Consider the following 17,493-nt stretch of genomic DNA (forward strand, 5'->3'; position numbering starts at 1 on the left):
CAGGAATTCCCCAGGGCAGCTGTCTAGGCCTCTTACTATTTTCAATCTTTACTAACGACTTGCCACTGGCTTTGAGTAAAGCCAATGTGTCTATGTATGCGGATGATTCAACACTATACATGTCAGCTACTATGGCGACTGCAATGACTGCAACACTTAACAAAGAGCTGCAATAAGTTTCAGAGTGGGTGGCAAGGAGTAAGTTACTCCTAAATATTTCAAAAACTAAAAGCATTGTATTTGGGACAAATCATTCACTAAACCCTAAACCTCAACTAAATTGAGCAAGTTGGAAATTGAGCAAGTTGAGGTAACTAAACTGCTTGGAGTAACCCTGTAAACTGTCATGGTCAAAACATATTGATACAACAGTAGCTAAAATGGGAAGAAATCTGTCCATAATAAAGCGCTGCTCTACCTTCTTAACAGCACTATCAACAAGGCAGGTCCTACAGGCCCTAGTTTTGTCGCACCTGGACTACTGTTCAATCATGTGGTCAGGTACCACAAAAAGGAACTTAGGAAAATTGCAATTGGCTCAGAACAGGGCAGCACAGCTGGCCCTTGGATGTACACAGAGAGCTAATATTAATGATATGCATGTCAATCTCTCCGAGCTGTCTGTTTGAACTACTGGCGCACAGCTCGGACACCCATGCATACCCCACAAGACATGCCACAAGAGGTCTCTTCACAGTCCCCATGTCCAGAACATACTATGGGAGGTGCACAGTACTACAGAGAGCCATGACTACATGGAACTATTCCACATGAAGCAACTAATGCAAGCAGTAAATTTTGATTTAAAAAACAGTTAAAAATACACCTTATGGAACAGCGGGGACTGTGAAGCAACACAAACACAGACACATGCATACACACACACGATAACATACCCACTATACAAACACGTACACATGGATTTTGTGTAGTAGATATGTGGTACTGGTGGAGTAGGGGCTTGAGGGCACACAGTGTGTTGTGAAATCTGTGAATGTAGTGTAATGTTTTTAAAATTGTATAAACTGCCTTAATTTTGCTGGACCCCAGGAAGAGTAGCTGCTGCCTTGGGATCCATAATAAATACAAATACTGTCTTTGTTATGTAGCATTATATTGGATCGCTCCAATATGGTATTATTCCCCTCGGCAGGATGCATTATGAGTAAGAATTTTAGATTAATCCTGTGTACTGGGTAGTGCAGCGGCTGACCCCCTAAAATAGCCCCCGCCTTACTACTCCCACCTCTCCCTTCTCTTGGCTCATTCCAGAGAGGATTTACTTGGTAAGCACTCTATGTTTGGGTGTATAAGCTCAGAAGTATACCCCCAGCTATTCAATAGCTTGGAGCAGCTAGCCTCTTCATCAGGGTGCTCTGCTGTCCCCTCACTCAGTTTGGCTTGTGCCATCTCATTTTCATTACTACTATTACAGCACTGAGGGTTTGTCCTAGTTGTCTGTGTCTTGTCTGTCCACCGGAACCCTCCCGGTTAGCCTAACCCCGCAAGATCGGGAGTCTGTGTATGTTTCGTTCCGGCAGTCTTGCAGTTCTCCATGGAGAGTCAGTCACATGTCGCTAGTCGTGTCACGCTGGTATTTCACAGGGCAGTTTACATCTTGTCAAAACTCTTGTTTGTTCCACGGTGAACGAGCTATGGAGTAGCTAGCTTAACGAGAGCAGACCACTGCAGAACTAAGCACACACCTTACAACCTGCCAACACCCCCATGTATGGTAGAATAAACTATAACGTGGCGTAAGTTACAGCCGACCCACACGCTAGGATCGAGCTAACGTGTGAGTTCGTGTGCTCTTCCCCTCCCCCCTGGATCAAGCAGTTCACACCCCGTTCACATCTCCTCTCCTTCAGATAGTGTATGGCTCCAGGTCATCTATAAGTCTTTGCTAGGTAAAGCCCCGCCTTATCTCAGTTCACTGGTCACCATAGCAACACCCACCCATAGCATGCGCTCCAGCTGGTATATTTCACTGGTCATCCCCAAAGCCAACACTTCCTTTGGCCACCTTTCCTTCCAGTTCTCTGCTGCCAATGACTGGAACGAATTGCAAAAATCACTGAAGCTGGATCCCTATATCTCCCTCTCTAACTTTAAGCATCAGCTCTTAGAGCAACATTCCGATCACTGTACCTGTACACAGCCAATCTGTAAATAGCACACCCAACTACCTCATCCCCATATTGTTATTTATCCTCTTGCTCTTTTGCACCCCAGTATCTCTACTTGCACATCATCATCTGCACATCTATCACTCCAGTGTTAATGCTACATTTGTAATTATTTCACCTCTATGGCCTATTTATTGTATAACCTCCCTATTCTTCTACATTTGCACACTGTGCATTGATTTTTCTATTGTGTTATTGACTGTATGTTTGTTTATGTATAACTCTGTGTTGTTGTTTTTGGCGCACTGCTTTGCTTTATCTTGGCCAGGTCGCAGTTGTAAATGAGAACTTGTTCTCAACTGGCCTACCTGGTTAAATAAAGGTGAAATAAAAAATAAATAAATAAGTATAAGACTAAGGCTGGTACTGTAGATCTGTAGTATTTTCCCTATTCCAGTATTGCACACTGTATACTATAGACACATAGTAATATCACACTGTTGTCTTTACTTTCACAGAGGAATTACATAGCTATTATGGTGTTTCATTGTGAGAAATTCAGGGTACCCCTGCCCACGGGGGATGCAATTGGAAACCCAAATTGGTCTACATGGACAAGTTCTGGCCTGGTTTAGATCTTATCTGTCGGAAAGATATCAGTTTGTCTCTGTGAATGGTTTGTCCTCTGACAAATCAACTGTAAATTTCGGTGTTCCTCAAGGTTCCGTTTTAGGACCACTATTGTTTTCACGATATATTTTACCTCTTGGGGATGTCATTCAAAAACATAATGTTAAATTTCACTGCTATGCGGACACACAGCTGTACAATTCAATGAAACATGGTGAAGCCCCAAAATTGCCCTCACTAGAAGCCTGTGTTTCAGACATAAGGAAGTGGATGGCTGCAAACATTCTACTTTTAAACTCGGACAAAACAGAGATGCTTGTTCTAGGTCCCAAGAAACAAAGAGATCTTCTGTTGAATCTGACAGTTAATCTTGATGGTTGTACAGTCGTCTCAAATAAAACTGTGAAGGACCTCGGCGTTACTCTGGGCCCTGATCTCTCTTTTGAAGAACATATCAAGACTGTTTCAAGGACAGCTTTTTTCCATCTACGTAACATTGCAAAAATTAGAAACTTTCTGCCCAAAAATGATTCTGAAAAATGTATCCATGCTTTTTTGCTTCTAGGTTGGACTACTGCAATGCTCTACTTTCCGGCTACCCGGATAAAGCACTAAATAAACTTCAGTTAGTGCTAAATACGGCTGCTAGAATCCTGACTAGAACCAAAAAATTTGATCATATTACTCCAGTGCTAGCCTTCCTACACTGGCTTCCTATTAAGGCAAGGGCTGATTTCAAGGTTTTACTGCTAACCTACAAAGCATTACATGGGCTTGCTCCTACCTATCTTTCCGATTTGGTCCTGCCATACATACCTACACGTATGCTACGGTCACAAGACGCAGGCCTCCTAATTGTCCCTAGAATTTCTAAGCAAACAGCTGGAGGCATGGCTTTCTCCTATAGAGCTCAATTTTTATAGAATGGTCTGCCTACCCATGTGAGAGACGCAGACTCGGTCTCAACCTTTAAGTCTTTACTGAAGACTCATCTCTTCAGTAGGTCCTATGATTGAGTGTAGTCTGGCCCAGGAGTGTGAAGGTGAATGGAAAGGCCATGGAGCAACGAACCGCCCTTGCTGTCTCTGCCTGGTCGGTTCCCCTCTATCCACTGGGATTCTCTGCCTCTAACCCTATTACAGGGGCTGAGTCACTGGCTTACTGGTGCTCTTCCATGCCGTCCCTAGGAGGGGTGCGTCACTTGAGTGGGTTGAGTCACTGATGTGGTCTTCCTATCTAGGTTGGCGCCCCCCTTGGGTTGTGCCGTGGTGGAGATCTTTGTGGGCTATACTCGGCCTTGTCTCAGGATGGTAAGTTGGTGGTTGAAGATATCCCTCTAGTGGTGTGGGGGCACTTTGAGATATCAGCTGATGTAAGAAGGGCTATATAAATACATTTGATTTGATTTTGATTTGCCTGCCTGCATGACCTGTCCTGTCCTAGAGGGCACTTCTGTTGCGACAACCATACTAGGCTGTGGACTCTCCTAAGGAATGCAGAGTCCTTGGGACTAGACCACTATCCGGTGATTGATGACATGGTGGCTGCCATGATCCTCCTTGACAAGGAGATCATTGGCAAGGTGCCTCGATTCAAGCCAGGACCTGAAAGAGTAAGCGACGAATGGATGCAAAGCACTTTCGGGACCCTTACCATCATGGCACACCTCGTAAATGCGGGCAACAATACTGCAATCCTACCATGCCTTGCTGATCCCTCGCCTCCCAGGGGGTGGTGTCGAGCTTCTTAAGGAGGCCACAGAGGTGTCAAGGCTGCTCAATATGCTCCAGATGGACATTACACATGTCAAAGGCAAGGCCATCTTTGGCTGGCAGTCTAAACGTCCATTGCCAGTTCAGAAAATGTTCTTGGAGCTCGCCTTCATGCTAGGTTCCACCTTTGGGCCAGGGTTCGACAACATCATACAGCAGACTACAAAACTGAGCAAAGACAGAGACACTGCAGGAGTTTTTGGCAACTGCGCGCCCTACCACAAGCTCCAGTTCCAATTCAGGCCGCCGCCCTACAGGGGCATCTGAGTCACCTCGGTGGCAGATGGGGTGAGGAAGGAGGCGCTCCAGCTGGAGATCCTGAGCAAGGATGCAATCAGAAATTTAGAGCCGCTAGAATGGCTAAGTGGGTTCTACTCCACATATTTCATAGTTTTGGTCGATCCTGGACCTGTGCAGCCTCAAGAAATGTTTAAAGGAGCTCAAGTTCAAGATGCTCTTGCCAGCGCGAGTGTTGCGGGCAATCTCAAGCGGCCAATGGTTCACCACGCTCGACCTGAAGGATGCGTATATCCACGTTCCAGTTCATCGAGATCACTGGAAGTACCTCCGGTTCGCCTTCGAAGGAGTGGCTTATGAATTCAAAGTCCTCTCGTTCGGCCTCTCACTGGCGCCGCGTACATTCACAAAGTGCATGGACACAGTCCTAGCGCCCATCATGTCCCAGGGCATTCATGTGCTGAACTACCTGGACGACTGTCTGGTGTGTGTGCTCAATCAAGAGAGCAAGCCACAGCAGACACAAGGATAATCTTGAAGCACATTCAAGATCTGGGCCTCACCCTAAACAGGGAGAAGAGCAACCTGACTCCCTCACAGACGGTGGTCCTGGGGATGTTGATTGACTCAACTCTTATGAGAGCATGTCTCCCTTAGGTAAGGTTTGGGAAGATATAAGCCTACGTAGACCGTTTTCGGCTTGGACGAGCCGTGTCCGTATTACAGTGTCAGAAGTTCCTCAGCCTACTCACGTTGGCTTCTCTGTTGATTTGCTGGGCCTTCTTCACCTCAGGCCACTCCAGCGATGGTTCATCTCTCACCATGTGGCACCATAGATGACACAGACATCGTCAGCTATTGGTGACGAATACATGTTTTAGGACTGTCAAAATGGTGCTCTCACTCCTTCCTGTTGGTGGGAGTGACACTGAACAGAGTCCACCGCAGGGAGCTAGTGTGCAACGATGCCTCGCTAGCGGGTTAGGGGACATTGTTCAGAGGAATGGCAGAGAGCGGACGCTGGAGCCCCGCATGGAGTGGCGAGCACATCAATGTGCTGGAGCTCAGGGCGGTTCACCTGGCACTCCAACAGTTCCTGCCCTACTTGGAGGGGAAGCATGTCCTGGTCAGATCAGACAACCAATCACCGGGGGGACTGAGCTCACGGCACCTCCACGAACTGGCTCGGGAGCTCTTGCTGTGGGCACAGACCTGCTTAGCTCCACTGCGGGCAGCACACATCCCCGGGGTCCTGAACCGGGCAGCGGAAATGCTTTAGAGAAATGGCCCGCCGGAAGTGGACTGGAGTCTACACCCCCAGGTGGTGCTACAGCTGTGGGAAAGGTTTTGGAGAGTGCAGGTGGATCTGTTTGCATCTCAGGCTCAGCAAGAGAAGATTTTGAAAATGGAAAAGCTTAATGGGAAGAAGATTAAAAGCCATGTCCGTGCTGCTTATGAGAGGAGTCATCACTGGGGTCCCAATATCTATGTCCACAGATAATATTAAAGAAAATGTGAAGGGAGGCAGAGCGATTGAGGCCAAAAGGTTGATCAGTAGGAAAGAGTGTCAAAGAAGTGCAAGTTTATTGGTGATGCTGAGAAAAGTACAGATAGGATTCCTTAGTTTTAATGTTAGAGAATGTGTCCCATATGCACTGCAGTGTTTTAAATGCCAAAGAATGGGACATGTAGCTGCTCAGTGTAAAGGAAAGAAAAGATGTGCCAAGTGTGGAGGGGCACATGATTATGGTGAATGTGGAAACGATGTCAAGGTTAACGGCCGTAATTGTGGCATTTGGTGGATGCCAGGTACAGAGAGAGGCTAGAGAGGCTCAGAGATATAGGATCAGTCATGATGTATCATATGTAGAGGCTGTAAAACAGATTGGTAGAAATACATTGTGGACTGATGGAGCTGACATGGATGTACCTGTAGTAAGGACCTACTGTCAGGGTTGGTGCTTCTGGCATGGTTTCAAGGCCTTTTCAGAAATGTTGTGCTCATGAATGTGCAGTGTCAAATGCCACTTTGATAATGAATAAAGTTGACTTCATAGCTTTTATTGATAAGGTTATCAATACGACTCGGGTTGTGGAAAGCAGAAATGCCAGGTTGAAGGTTATTGTGGAGATGGCAAAAGAGATATTAGGGGTAACAGATGTTACTCTTGAAATGGTTGTTGACATGCTGAACAATCCTAAGGGTGGAGTGTTTCAGCATGATATAGATAAAGTTCAATGGGGTTGGGGAGGAGTTTTGGGGGAGGATGTAGTAGAAGTTTTGAATTGTATTTTTATGGTAGTACAGAATTGGGCAGATCGTGATTGATCATACATTCCAGCTCAGTAGGTGGCAGCATGCACTTAAACGATTGTTTGCGGACCGCCATGATATCATAGAAGTAGAAGCGGCAGCAGCCTGAGGGCAGGGTCCCGGTGTTGCCAACTTAGCCGCTATATTTAGCGAGTATTCAGGCCCCTCTAGCGACACATTTTCAAAAAACCGACTAGCAACAAATCTAGCGACTTTTTCTGGTGTTATTGGAGACTCTGACTTGACAGCACGTATTGTTCTTAATCTTCTCAACGAGCAGCGGGTGCTGCCGTGGGCCCCACCCCGTCCCAAAGCACTCACAGGCGGCCCAGTCCTCGCACTGCAGTCAGAGATGTTCACCCCTCCGCGTCAAGACTGCAAATGAATCGCGCATGCGGGAAGCTGCCGCTGGCCGATCCCTGTAAATGTAAAATGTTCTTTGTCGAAAATAAATCACTGCATTTGACTCACACAGCCTCAGTCACTTACTCACCTTGTCCACTGTGTGTTTGCCTCTCTGTGACATAAGCTAAACATCTAGCTGGCTAGCTCATCATCTCAGTCTAAATTGTACACTCAAAAATACAGAAAGGAGTGGGAATCAAACCCTGATTTCAAAGGCTGGTTGAAGCCGTTTATTGGCGATGATACACGGGCATACTGCCTGTATTGTAAGTCTGATTTCTACACCAAACGTAGTGATGTAAAAAAAACACATGACAACTCAAAAACATACTCAAAAGGCAAAGCCTTATAACAGTTGGTGTGACATCATTGATGGCTTTGTCCATTCATATACAGTCAATCCTGTAGCCCATGGCTTCCAATGAATGGAGTGAGTGACTTGACAAATCGAGGGCCACTCAGAGGTCAAGCGAAGGGATCAATTCCACTTGGGTACGATAAAGTACCTCTAAATAACAATGAGTCATTATGACCAAACCAACACAAAAAGTATAAAATTGCAATTTATTTCTATTAATGTAATTTTGTCTGTTCAGCGCTAACTGTTTATAGGTTATACATTTAATAGAGCCAATTTCTGTAAACAATTTCCCGATGTGGCTTTGTTCAAATATTTGACATACACCAGGGATGGACAACTGGTGGCATGCAGACCAATTTATACTTAACAAAAAAATATAAAAGCAACAATTTCAAATATTTTACCGAGTTACAATTAATATAAGGGAATCAGTCAATTGTAAAAAAATTATTTGGCCCTAATCTATAGTTTTCAAATGCCTGGGAATACAGATGTGCTTCTGTTGGTCACAGGTACCTTTAAAAAAGGAGAGTGGATCAGAAAACCAGTCAGTATCTGGTGTGACCACCATTTGCCTCAGGAAGTCCTTCGCATAGAGTTGATCAGGCTGTTGATTGTGGCCTGTGGAATGTTGTCCCATTCCTTTTCAATGGCTGAACACGCTGTCGTACACGCCAATCCAGAGCATCCCAAACATGTTCAACGGGTGACATGTCTGGTGAGTATGCAGGCCATGGAAGAACTGGGACATTTTCAGCTTCCAGGAATTATATACAGATCCTTGCGACATGGGGCATTGCATTATCATGCTGAAACATGAAGTGATGGTGGAGGATGAATGGCACAACCATCGGCCTCAGGGTCTTGTCACGGTATCTGTGCATTCAAATTGCCATTGATAAAATGTAATTGTGTTCGTTGTCCGTAGCTTATGCCCATACCATAACCCCACCATGGGGCACTCCATTCACAACGTTGACATCAGAAAACCGGTCGCCTGCACCACACCATACACACTGTCCGCCATCTGGCCGGTACAGTTGAAACTGGGATTAATCCGTGAAGAGCACACTTCTCCAGTGTGCCAGTGGTCATCGAAGGTGAGCATTTGCCCACTGAAGTCGGTAGCACGCAGATAAGCTTCCCTGAGACGGTTTCTGACAGTTCTCTGGAAAAAAAACTCTGGTGAACAGAGTGCAGTCTGCACTCTGCATGCAGTCAACATGCCAATTGTAAGTTCCCTTAAAACATCTTGTGGCATTGTGTTGTGTGACAATACTGCACATTTAGTGGCCTTTTATTGTCCCCAGCACAAGGGGCACCTGTGTAATGACCATGCTGTTTAATCAGCTTCTTGATATGCCACACCTGTCAGGTGGATGGATTATCTTGACAAGTGGCCAGCTATCAAAACTTAGGGGGGGGGTACATAGACCCACTGTGGCCCCCACCCCCATCAAAGTTGCCCATACCTGACATACAGTATCAGAACTCTGGATCTATGGAGTCTGCTGCCCCTTAGTGGTACTTCTGGTGTACCTTCTTCATGGGCAAGTGACCTGACCATTTGTCTTTTACTGACAATGGACCTGAAACTTCATTGGGCCCTAGGTATAGCCGATATGGCCCTATACATTATAGTCCTAGATACCAAAGGTTTTTTTCAGTTTTTCTGTCACTATCACCAAATCAAAACATATATTACCTACACAATTGTAACTTATCCATGAATGAAATACATTGTGTAATCAGCATCTAATTCATATACTTGATACATGTCTTCAGTGTTTTTGTAAAAACAAATACTGATATATCCAAATCTATGGGGTCTACTGCTCTTCAGTTGTGGATCTGATGTGGTAGTCCTCAGCAGTTTGGGCTGCTCAATGATGCAATATATCACACTTACATCCTGTGCCACACAGCCCATTCTGTTAACATCCAGCACACAATCAAGTGCTTCAGAAAAAGGATTCGCAGGGAAATATTACCCTTACAATACTATGCTTGTTCTGACCGGTTTCCTTTAAAATTGCAAAATAACAGTCAAATATTAACACAAATGTCCACATGCATGGACACATGGGCTGCTGTGAGGTTACATATCCTGCTCTCCAGTTCACTGATTTGATCAATGTTGAGGACCCCAGTTAGCTATGACAACAGCTAATAGAAACAAATGAACAAAGACATTGTAAAGTTAGTTTCATTTGAACAAAACATTTTATTGTGAAGCAGCAATCAACAAAACACTAACTAGGTTGAACCTAAAACTAGGTTTTACTAAGCACAAAGATTGTAAAATATACAGATTAAAATAAAATATGCTTCATCCTTGGAGCATCTAAAGAGGAACTATAGTGTTCCATTCACCTTCAGTTTTCCACCTGCTTCGATTTCCTCTGACTCCTGGTCTCTCTAGAGGTGGGGGTTTGAGGGGTGGAGTCAGAGAGGGTGTCTGAGTCAGAGGTCTCTTCAGAGTCTGACTGCTCCCTCTTAGATTGGCTTTTCCCTGACTTATTGGGCAGTTTTCCTTTGGTGGTAGAGTGCGTGTTCAGGTGGACAGTGAGGAAGGCATTGAGGCGGAAACGCATGCCACACAGAGGGCAGACAAAGGGCTTCTCACCTGTGTGAATGGTCTTGTGCGTATACAGTGCTGAGGGTGACTTGAAGGCAGCCTCGCAGTCTGCACACTGATAGGGTCTATTTCCTGTATGTATGTTCATGTGAATGTATAGGTGAGCTCTTTGCCTAAAACTCTTGCCACACTCCTGACAGGCATGGTTGGGGGTTTTGTGACAACTGTAAAAGTGTGCGTTGCGAAGGCTGAGAGTGCGATAGGTCTTGCCGCACTCCTCACAAGAGAAAGGCCTTTCCTTAGAATGTGTCTTCTTATGAACATCCAAGCTATGTTGTGTTTTAAAACACTTTCCACACTCAGGGCATTTTAAGCCACTAATGTGTATTTGTCTGTGAAACACCCACGTTCCTTGGCCTTTATATGTTGCTTTACATACACAACATGTCCAGGGTCTAGATGTGTCTGTCTTTCCCGGTCCTTTTACAGCCTCTGCTGACAGTTTATGTGAAGCAATGGATTTACCACATAGTTGGCAGGTATTTATCATTTCTTTTTCAGTAGTAGATGGTTTATGCTTGTTGTAGATGTTTGATGTTTGAGGCAGATGTTTTATACCTGTACCTGGCATTGGTAATGAGCAGTATGTCGTATTTGACTGGGAAATGTCTGTATGATGAGACTGAGTAGATGTATAAAAGCCTGATGTTCCATCTTGCTGCTGTGGCTTATTATGTGATCTCTGGTTTGTATTTGCCTGTGTTGAGTTAAAGGCCAGTGATTTGTCACCAGGTTCGCACTCCAACCTTTGCTTTTTGCTGGGCTGGTGTGAAATGGGCTGAGAACAGCCTTTTGGGTCAGAGGTCATCGTGCATTCCTGCCCTGCTGTGATTGCAGGCACGGATACGTTGACCATATGGATGGGTTGCGTACTCTCAGTCCTCAATGATAGCGATTCCTTGAAGATTGGTGGCTGATGGTTGTTTTCTATCATTGACGGAAGTAGAGATGCTAAATCATCATATTTTGGCTTCAAATCCTTTCTTACTTCATTCAGGTGAAAATTAGCCCATATGGGATCTTCATTTTTCATGTCTACCATTTCCCGTTTCACATAGTAAGTTTCTGTAGAGTTTTTCACACTTTGTTCTTCGGCAGGTTTCACTGCATATAGACCTCTATTTCCATCTTGATGACATCTGTCAGTCAAAGTCAGCTGAACACCGTTTTCCGGTGAAGATGAACCAAGAGCAAAGCGAAATGGAATCTCAATATCTACAGGTTCTTCTTTCACATGTGCAGCATATGTTCTCCTTTCAACATTAGGCACCCCCTTTTCCTGTTCTGCAAAATAACATGCCCAAATAGGATCCTCAACTTTCATTTCAGAATCAACTTCATTTTTGGTTTTGACAGCCACAGTAGCATTTTCTAAGGACTCTTTTTTAACTGGGATGGCTTTTGTTTTACCTGGAGTCATGCCGGATTCACTCTGATAATAATATGACCAAATAGGATCCTCAACTTTCATCTCAGGACATTCAGACATAATCTCATTTTTACAAGGAGATAAATCCAATTCACTCTTTTTACTAGACTCTGACTGCTGCTTCTCTTTGGATCTAATGTGAAGGGAGGTCAAGGCACTGCATTTGGTCTCTGTAGGTACTTTCTTAACATCACATGGCTCACGTGTTACTCCTCCATTGGACAGGTCCATTTGTGAGGCTAGAGTAAACACAGGAACATCCCCCATCATAGCTGTTGGTGTCTTGTTACCGACTGGTAATGTCTGTGGATCTCCAGCTCCCGTCTTTGAACCTCCAGGGCTACAAACAGGGTCCAGTCTCCAATAGTCCAAGATCTCCTCAACATTCCGAGACACACCCAGATGCTCGTCTAGTCTGAAACCGTCTGAATGGCCCAGCGTCTGTGGCACAGGCTCAGCTCTCACTGACGGGCTCGGAAGAAAAAGAGGATGTCCAAAGTGGTCCATCTGTAGTTCCTGATGGGAATCACCTCCTCCAGAGATGGTCCTCAACATTTACAGCTGTGTCCTCACCTGCAAAATGAGATGCAGGGGGTTATTGAGTTAAAATATACACTAGGAACATTCATTATATTAGCCCTATATTTTACTGACTAAGGTTATGGTGGGCATTTTATAATAATGCTGCATATTCAATTGTATGCAAATCTATGAGAACATAGCCTACATTTCATGTTAACATGAAAAGTAAAAGAAAAAGCTTTTCATTCTGAGCAAGAGTGCTGCCTCTTAATGAAACGCATAATAAAAACTAAAACAACCAACAGTAGGCTTCCAGGATCCTTGCTCCTTTAGAATCTGAGTGTGGAATTTCCTTCCTCACACGTCGCTACCAAACAGTCCGTATTAAAGTATTAATAACCTGATTTAGACTTGGCTCTGTGTATAGCTATGACAATTTGAATGCTCACCACCTAAAGGCACGAGCACAAGACAAGGAAGTACACTGAACAAAAATATAAAAACGCAACATGCAAAGTGTTGGTTCCATGATCTGAAATTAAAGATCCCAGAAATATGGCATATGCACAAAAAGATTCTCTAAAATGTTGGTTTTTGTGCACAAATGTGTTTACATCCCTGTTAGTGAGCATTTCTCCTTTGCCAAGATAATCCATCCACCTGATAGGTGTGGTATATCAAGAAGCCGATTAAACAGCATGATCATTACACAGGTGCACCTTGTGCTGGGGACAATAAAAGGCCTCTAATGTTCACCAGAGCTGTTTCCAGATAATTGAATGTTCATTTCTCTACCATAAGCCACCGCCAACGTCATTTCAGATAATTTGGCAGTACGGCCTCACAACCGCAGACCATGTGTAACCACGCCAGCCCAGGACCTCCACATCTGGCTTTTTCACCTGCGGGATTGTCTGAGACCAGCCTACCGGACACCTGATGAAACTGTGGGTTTGCGCAACCGGAGAATTTCTGCACAAACTGTCAGAAACCGTCTCAGGGAAGCTCATCTGCGTGCTTGTCGTCCTCACCAGGGTCTTGACCTGACTGCAGTTTGGCGTTGTAACCGACGTCAGTGGGCAAATGCTCACCTTGGATGGCCGCTGGAGAAGTGTGCTCTTCAAGGATGAATCCCGGTTTAAACTGTACCGGGAAGATGGCATATAGCGTGTATGGCAGCGTGTGGGCAATCGGTTTGCTGATGTCAATGTTGTGAACAAAATGGCGGTGGAGTTATGGTATGGGGCAGGCATAAGCTACGGACATCGAACACAATTTCATTTTATTTTACATTTCATAGTCATTTAGCAGACGCTCTTATCCAGAGCGACTTACAGTAGTGAATGCATACATTTTTTCCTGTACTGGTCCCCCGTGGGAATCGAACCCACAACCCTGGCGTTGCAAACGCCATGCTCTACCAACTGAGCCACACAGGACCATGCAGAGATGCCGTGACGAAATCCTGAGGCCCATTGTCGTGCCATTCATCCTCCGCCATCACCTCGTGTTTCAGCATGAAAATTCACTGTCCCATGTGGAAAGGATCTGTACACAATTCTTGGAAGCTGAAAATGTCCCAGTTCCTCCATACTCACCAGACATGTCATCCATTGAGCATGTTTGGGATGCTCTTGATTGACGTGTATGACTGCGTGTTCCAGTTCTTGCTAATATCCAGCAACTTCGCACAGCCATTGAAGAGGAGTGGGACAACATTCCACAGGCCACAATCAACAGCCTGATCAACTCTATCCCAAGATGTTTCGCGCTGCATGACGCAAATGTTGGTTACACCAGATACTAACTGGTTTTCTGATCCACACCCCAATTTTATGTATTCAGACCTTTTACCCAGAAAGTTGGTATCACAGTGGTACCACCCAAAGAACCCAATTCAGATTTTTTCTTATTTTTCAAATCAGTCTTACATGTGACCATATCAGATTTGCCCATTAATACTGATGTATGAATGGGGCGGCAGGTAGTCTAGTGGTTAGAGTGTTGGACTTGTAACCGAAAGGTTGCAAGATCGAATCCCCGAGCTGACATGGTAAAAATCTGTCATTCTGCCCCTGAACAAGGCAGTTAACCCACTGTTCCTATGCAGTCAGTGAAAATAAGAATTTGTTCTTAACCGACTTGGCTAGTTAAATAAAGGTAAATTAAAAATTGAATGTAGCACACGGATGCAACGCACATTTCATGTCACTGTTCCTTTAAAGTTTGTTGTTGTTGTCATGGCAGGTCATTTAAGAAGAAAAAAAAACTGATTTGAGCATCCAGACTGAGGACACATGGAGCGTTGTTGGATTACTTTATGGATCAAAACATTTAATAACAATTCAAACAAACCCTCTGCAACTAGACATGTTTAGAAGACATTGGTTGTCTTTCAAGTCTGGAATTTGGCAAGTGTCGACAAGTTAAGGTTGGTCAAATTCTCTGTGCTACTAAACAGTGGCCCATTCATAGATGCAAACTTCCTTTAGCGCCTATTGACATAGTATCTTCTGGCAGGGGGAGTTTTTTTTAAGAGCCACCAACTCTATACGTTAACACACATCGCTTTTTGTATGGTTTTGTAAACATACATCAGCGAGAAATCATTTTCTAAAAACAAAAGGTTAAATTACTACACCTTTTATAGGGTTAGGCTTCCCACACGGCCATCCTTCCATGTTACAGCGTTGCCCATCTGTGCTAATGAGCTATCTGCATCTCCAAACACCTGTGGGTAACCGGAAGATGAACGCCACAAACACGTTGTTACTGAAAAATACTCTAGGCTGCAAGTGTTAACCAGTTAACACAGTGTCAGTGTACAGAGTAGGAGGTTGGTGGCAACTTAATTGGGGAGGACGTGCTTGCGGTAATGGCTGGAGCAGAATGCTATAAAACACATGGTTTCTGTGTGTTTGCCATTCTAGACATTATTATGAACTGTCCTCAGATGTATATTTTGCATTTATGAAATTATTTTAATGTGATATGAAAGAAGAGGGCTTTATGTTTCTAGAGCCAATTCCCCTCTAAACAGAACATGTAAGGTCCTTGGACTATAAGGAGTAAGGTTAGGCTCCTTTAGTCCAATATTGGTCTGGAGCATGACATTAGATTAGCCCGTTACAATCTCTTAGCTAGCAAAATATCTGAATTGGGCTGCTTGTGAAAACAACCCAGTTCCCCAAAAGTATCTTAAATGGGGGGGAACCCAAACCATGGGGGGAAAACCCAAAACCACTAATTCCTTTCATTTACAGTTGAAGTCAGAAGTTTACATACACCTTAGCCAAATACATTTAAGCTCAGGTTTCACAATTCCTGACATTTAATCCTAGTAACAATTCCCTGTCTTAGGTCAGTTAGGATCACCACTTTATTAAGAATGTGAAATATCAAAATAATAGAGAGAATGATTTATTTCAGCTTTCATTTCTTTCATCACATTCCCAGTTGGTCAGAAGTTTACATACACTCAATTAGTATTTGGTAGCATTGCCTTTAAACTGTTTAACTTGGGTCAAACATTTCGGGTAGCCTTCCACAAGCTTCCCACAATAAGTTGGGTGAATTTTGGCCCATTCCTCCTGACGGAGCTGGTGTAACTGAGTCAGGTTTGTAGGCATCCTTGCTCGCACACACTTTTTACAGTTCTGCCCACAAATGTTCTATGGGATTGTGGTCAGGGCTTTGTGATGGCCACTCCAATACCTTGACTTTGTTGTCCTTAAGCCATTTTGCCACAACTTTGGATGTATGCTTGGGGTCATTGTACATTTGGAAGACCCATTTGCGACCAAGCTTTAACCTCTCTAGGGTAGGGGGCAGTATTTTCACATCCGGATAAAAAAAAAGTACCCGATTTAATCTGGTTATTACTCCTGCCCAGAAACTAGAATATGCATATAATTGTTTGATTTGGATAGAAAACACCCTAAAGTTTCTAAAACTGTTTGAATGGTGTCTGTGAGTATAACAGAACTCATATGGCAGGCCAAAACCTGAGAAGATTCTGTACAGGAAGTGCCCTCTCTGACCATTTCTTGGCCTTCTATACCCTCTTTATCAAAAACACAGGATCTCTGCTGTAACATGACATTTTCTAAGGCTCCCATAGGCTCTTAGAAGGCGCCAGAACGTTGAATGATGACTCTGCAGTCCCTGGCTGAAAAACAGTAGCGCATTTGGATAGTGGTCGATCTGAGAACAATGAAACGGGGGCACGTGTGCACGTGAAGAGTCAATTTTCTTCTTTGAGTCTTTGAATGAAAACGACGTCTCCCGGTCGGAATATTATCGCTATTTTACGATATTCGCATAAAAATTGAATGTAAACAGCGTTTGACATGCTTCGAAGTACGGTAATGGAATATTTTGAAAAAATTGTCACGACATGCGTCCGCACGTCACCGTTCAGATAGTGTCTTGAACGCAAGAACAAAACAGAGGATATTTGAACATAACTATGGATTATTTTTAACCAAAACAACATTTGTGGATGAAGTAGAAGTCCTGGGAGTGCATTCTGACGAAGAACAGCAAAGGTAATCAAATTTTTCTTATAGTAATTCTGAGTTTGGTGAACACCAAACTTGGTGGGTGTCAAATTAGCTAGCCCGTGATGGCGAGCTATCTACTCAGAATATTGCAAAATGTGCTTTTGCCGAAAAGCTATTTTAAAATCTGACACCGCGATTGCATAAAGGAGTTCTGTATCTATAATTCTTAAAATAATTGTGTTTTTTTGTGAACGTTTATCGTGAGTAATTTAGTAAATTCACTGGAAGTTTTCGGTATGTTTGCTAGTTCTGAACGTCACATGCTAATGTAAAAAGCTGGTTTTTGATATAAATATGAACTTCATTGAACAAAACATGCATGTATTGTATAACATAATGTCCTAGGAGTGTCATCTGATGAAGATCAAAAGGTTAGTGCTGCATTTAGTTGTGGTTAGGGTTTTTGTGACATATGCTAGCTTGAAAAAATGGGTGTGTGATTATTTCTGGCTGGGTACTCTCCTGACATAGTCTAATGTTTTGCTTTCGCTGTA

At 43.9% G+C, this 17,493-nt stretch overlaps 1 protein-coding gene across 5 annotated transcripts in view; it reads right to left on the minus strand.

Moving 5' to 3' along the window:
- The window catches only part of LOC106563445 (zinc finger protein 628), a 33,748-nt gene that overhangs the window by 9,726 nt on the left and 6,529 nt on the right, over window positions 1-17,493 (minus strand). For 2 of the 5 annotated variants that reach the window (XM_014129026.2, XM_045690056.1), the window contains 2 exons: window positions 15,079-15,168; window positions 10,049-12,488 (listed from right to left, as the gene is read on the minus strand). In XM_014129026.2, coding sequence (XP_013984501.2) covers window positions 10,224-12,470 — 2,247 coding nt within the window. In that variant the 5' untranslated portion in view covers window positions 12,471-12,488; window positions 15,079-15,168 and the 3' untranslated portion in view covers window positions 10,049-10,223. Of the gene's footprint in view, window positions 1-10,048; window positions 12,489-15,078; window positions 15,169-17,493 lie in introns of those variants that run through there. The other 3 variants (XM_045690058.1, XM_045690059.1, XM_014129027.2) reach the window with 2 other exon arrangements.

This window comes from Salmo salar, chromosome ssa11 (genome assembly GCF_905237065.1).
Source record: "Salmo salar chromosome ssa11, Ssal_v3.1, whole genome shotgun sequence".
Taxonomy (NCBI): domain Eukaryota; kingdom Metazoa; phylum Chordata; class Actinopteri; order Salmoniformes; family Salmonidae; genus Salmo; species Salmo salar.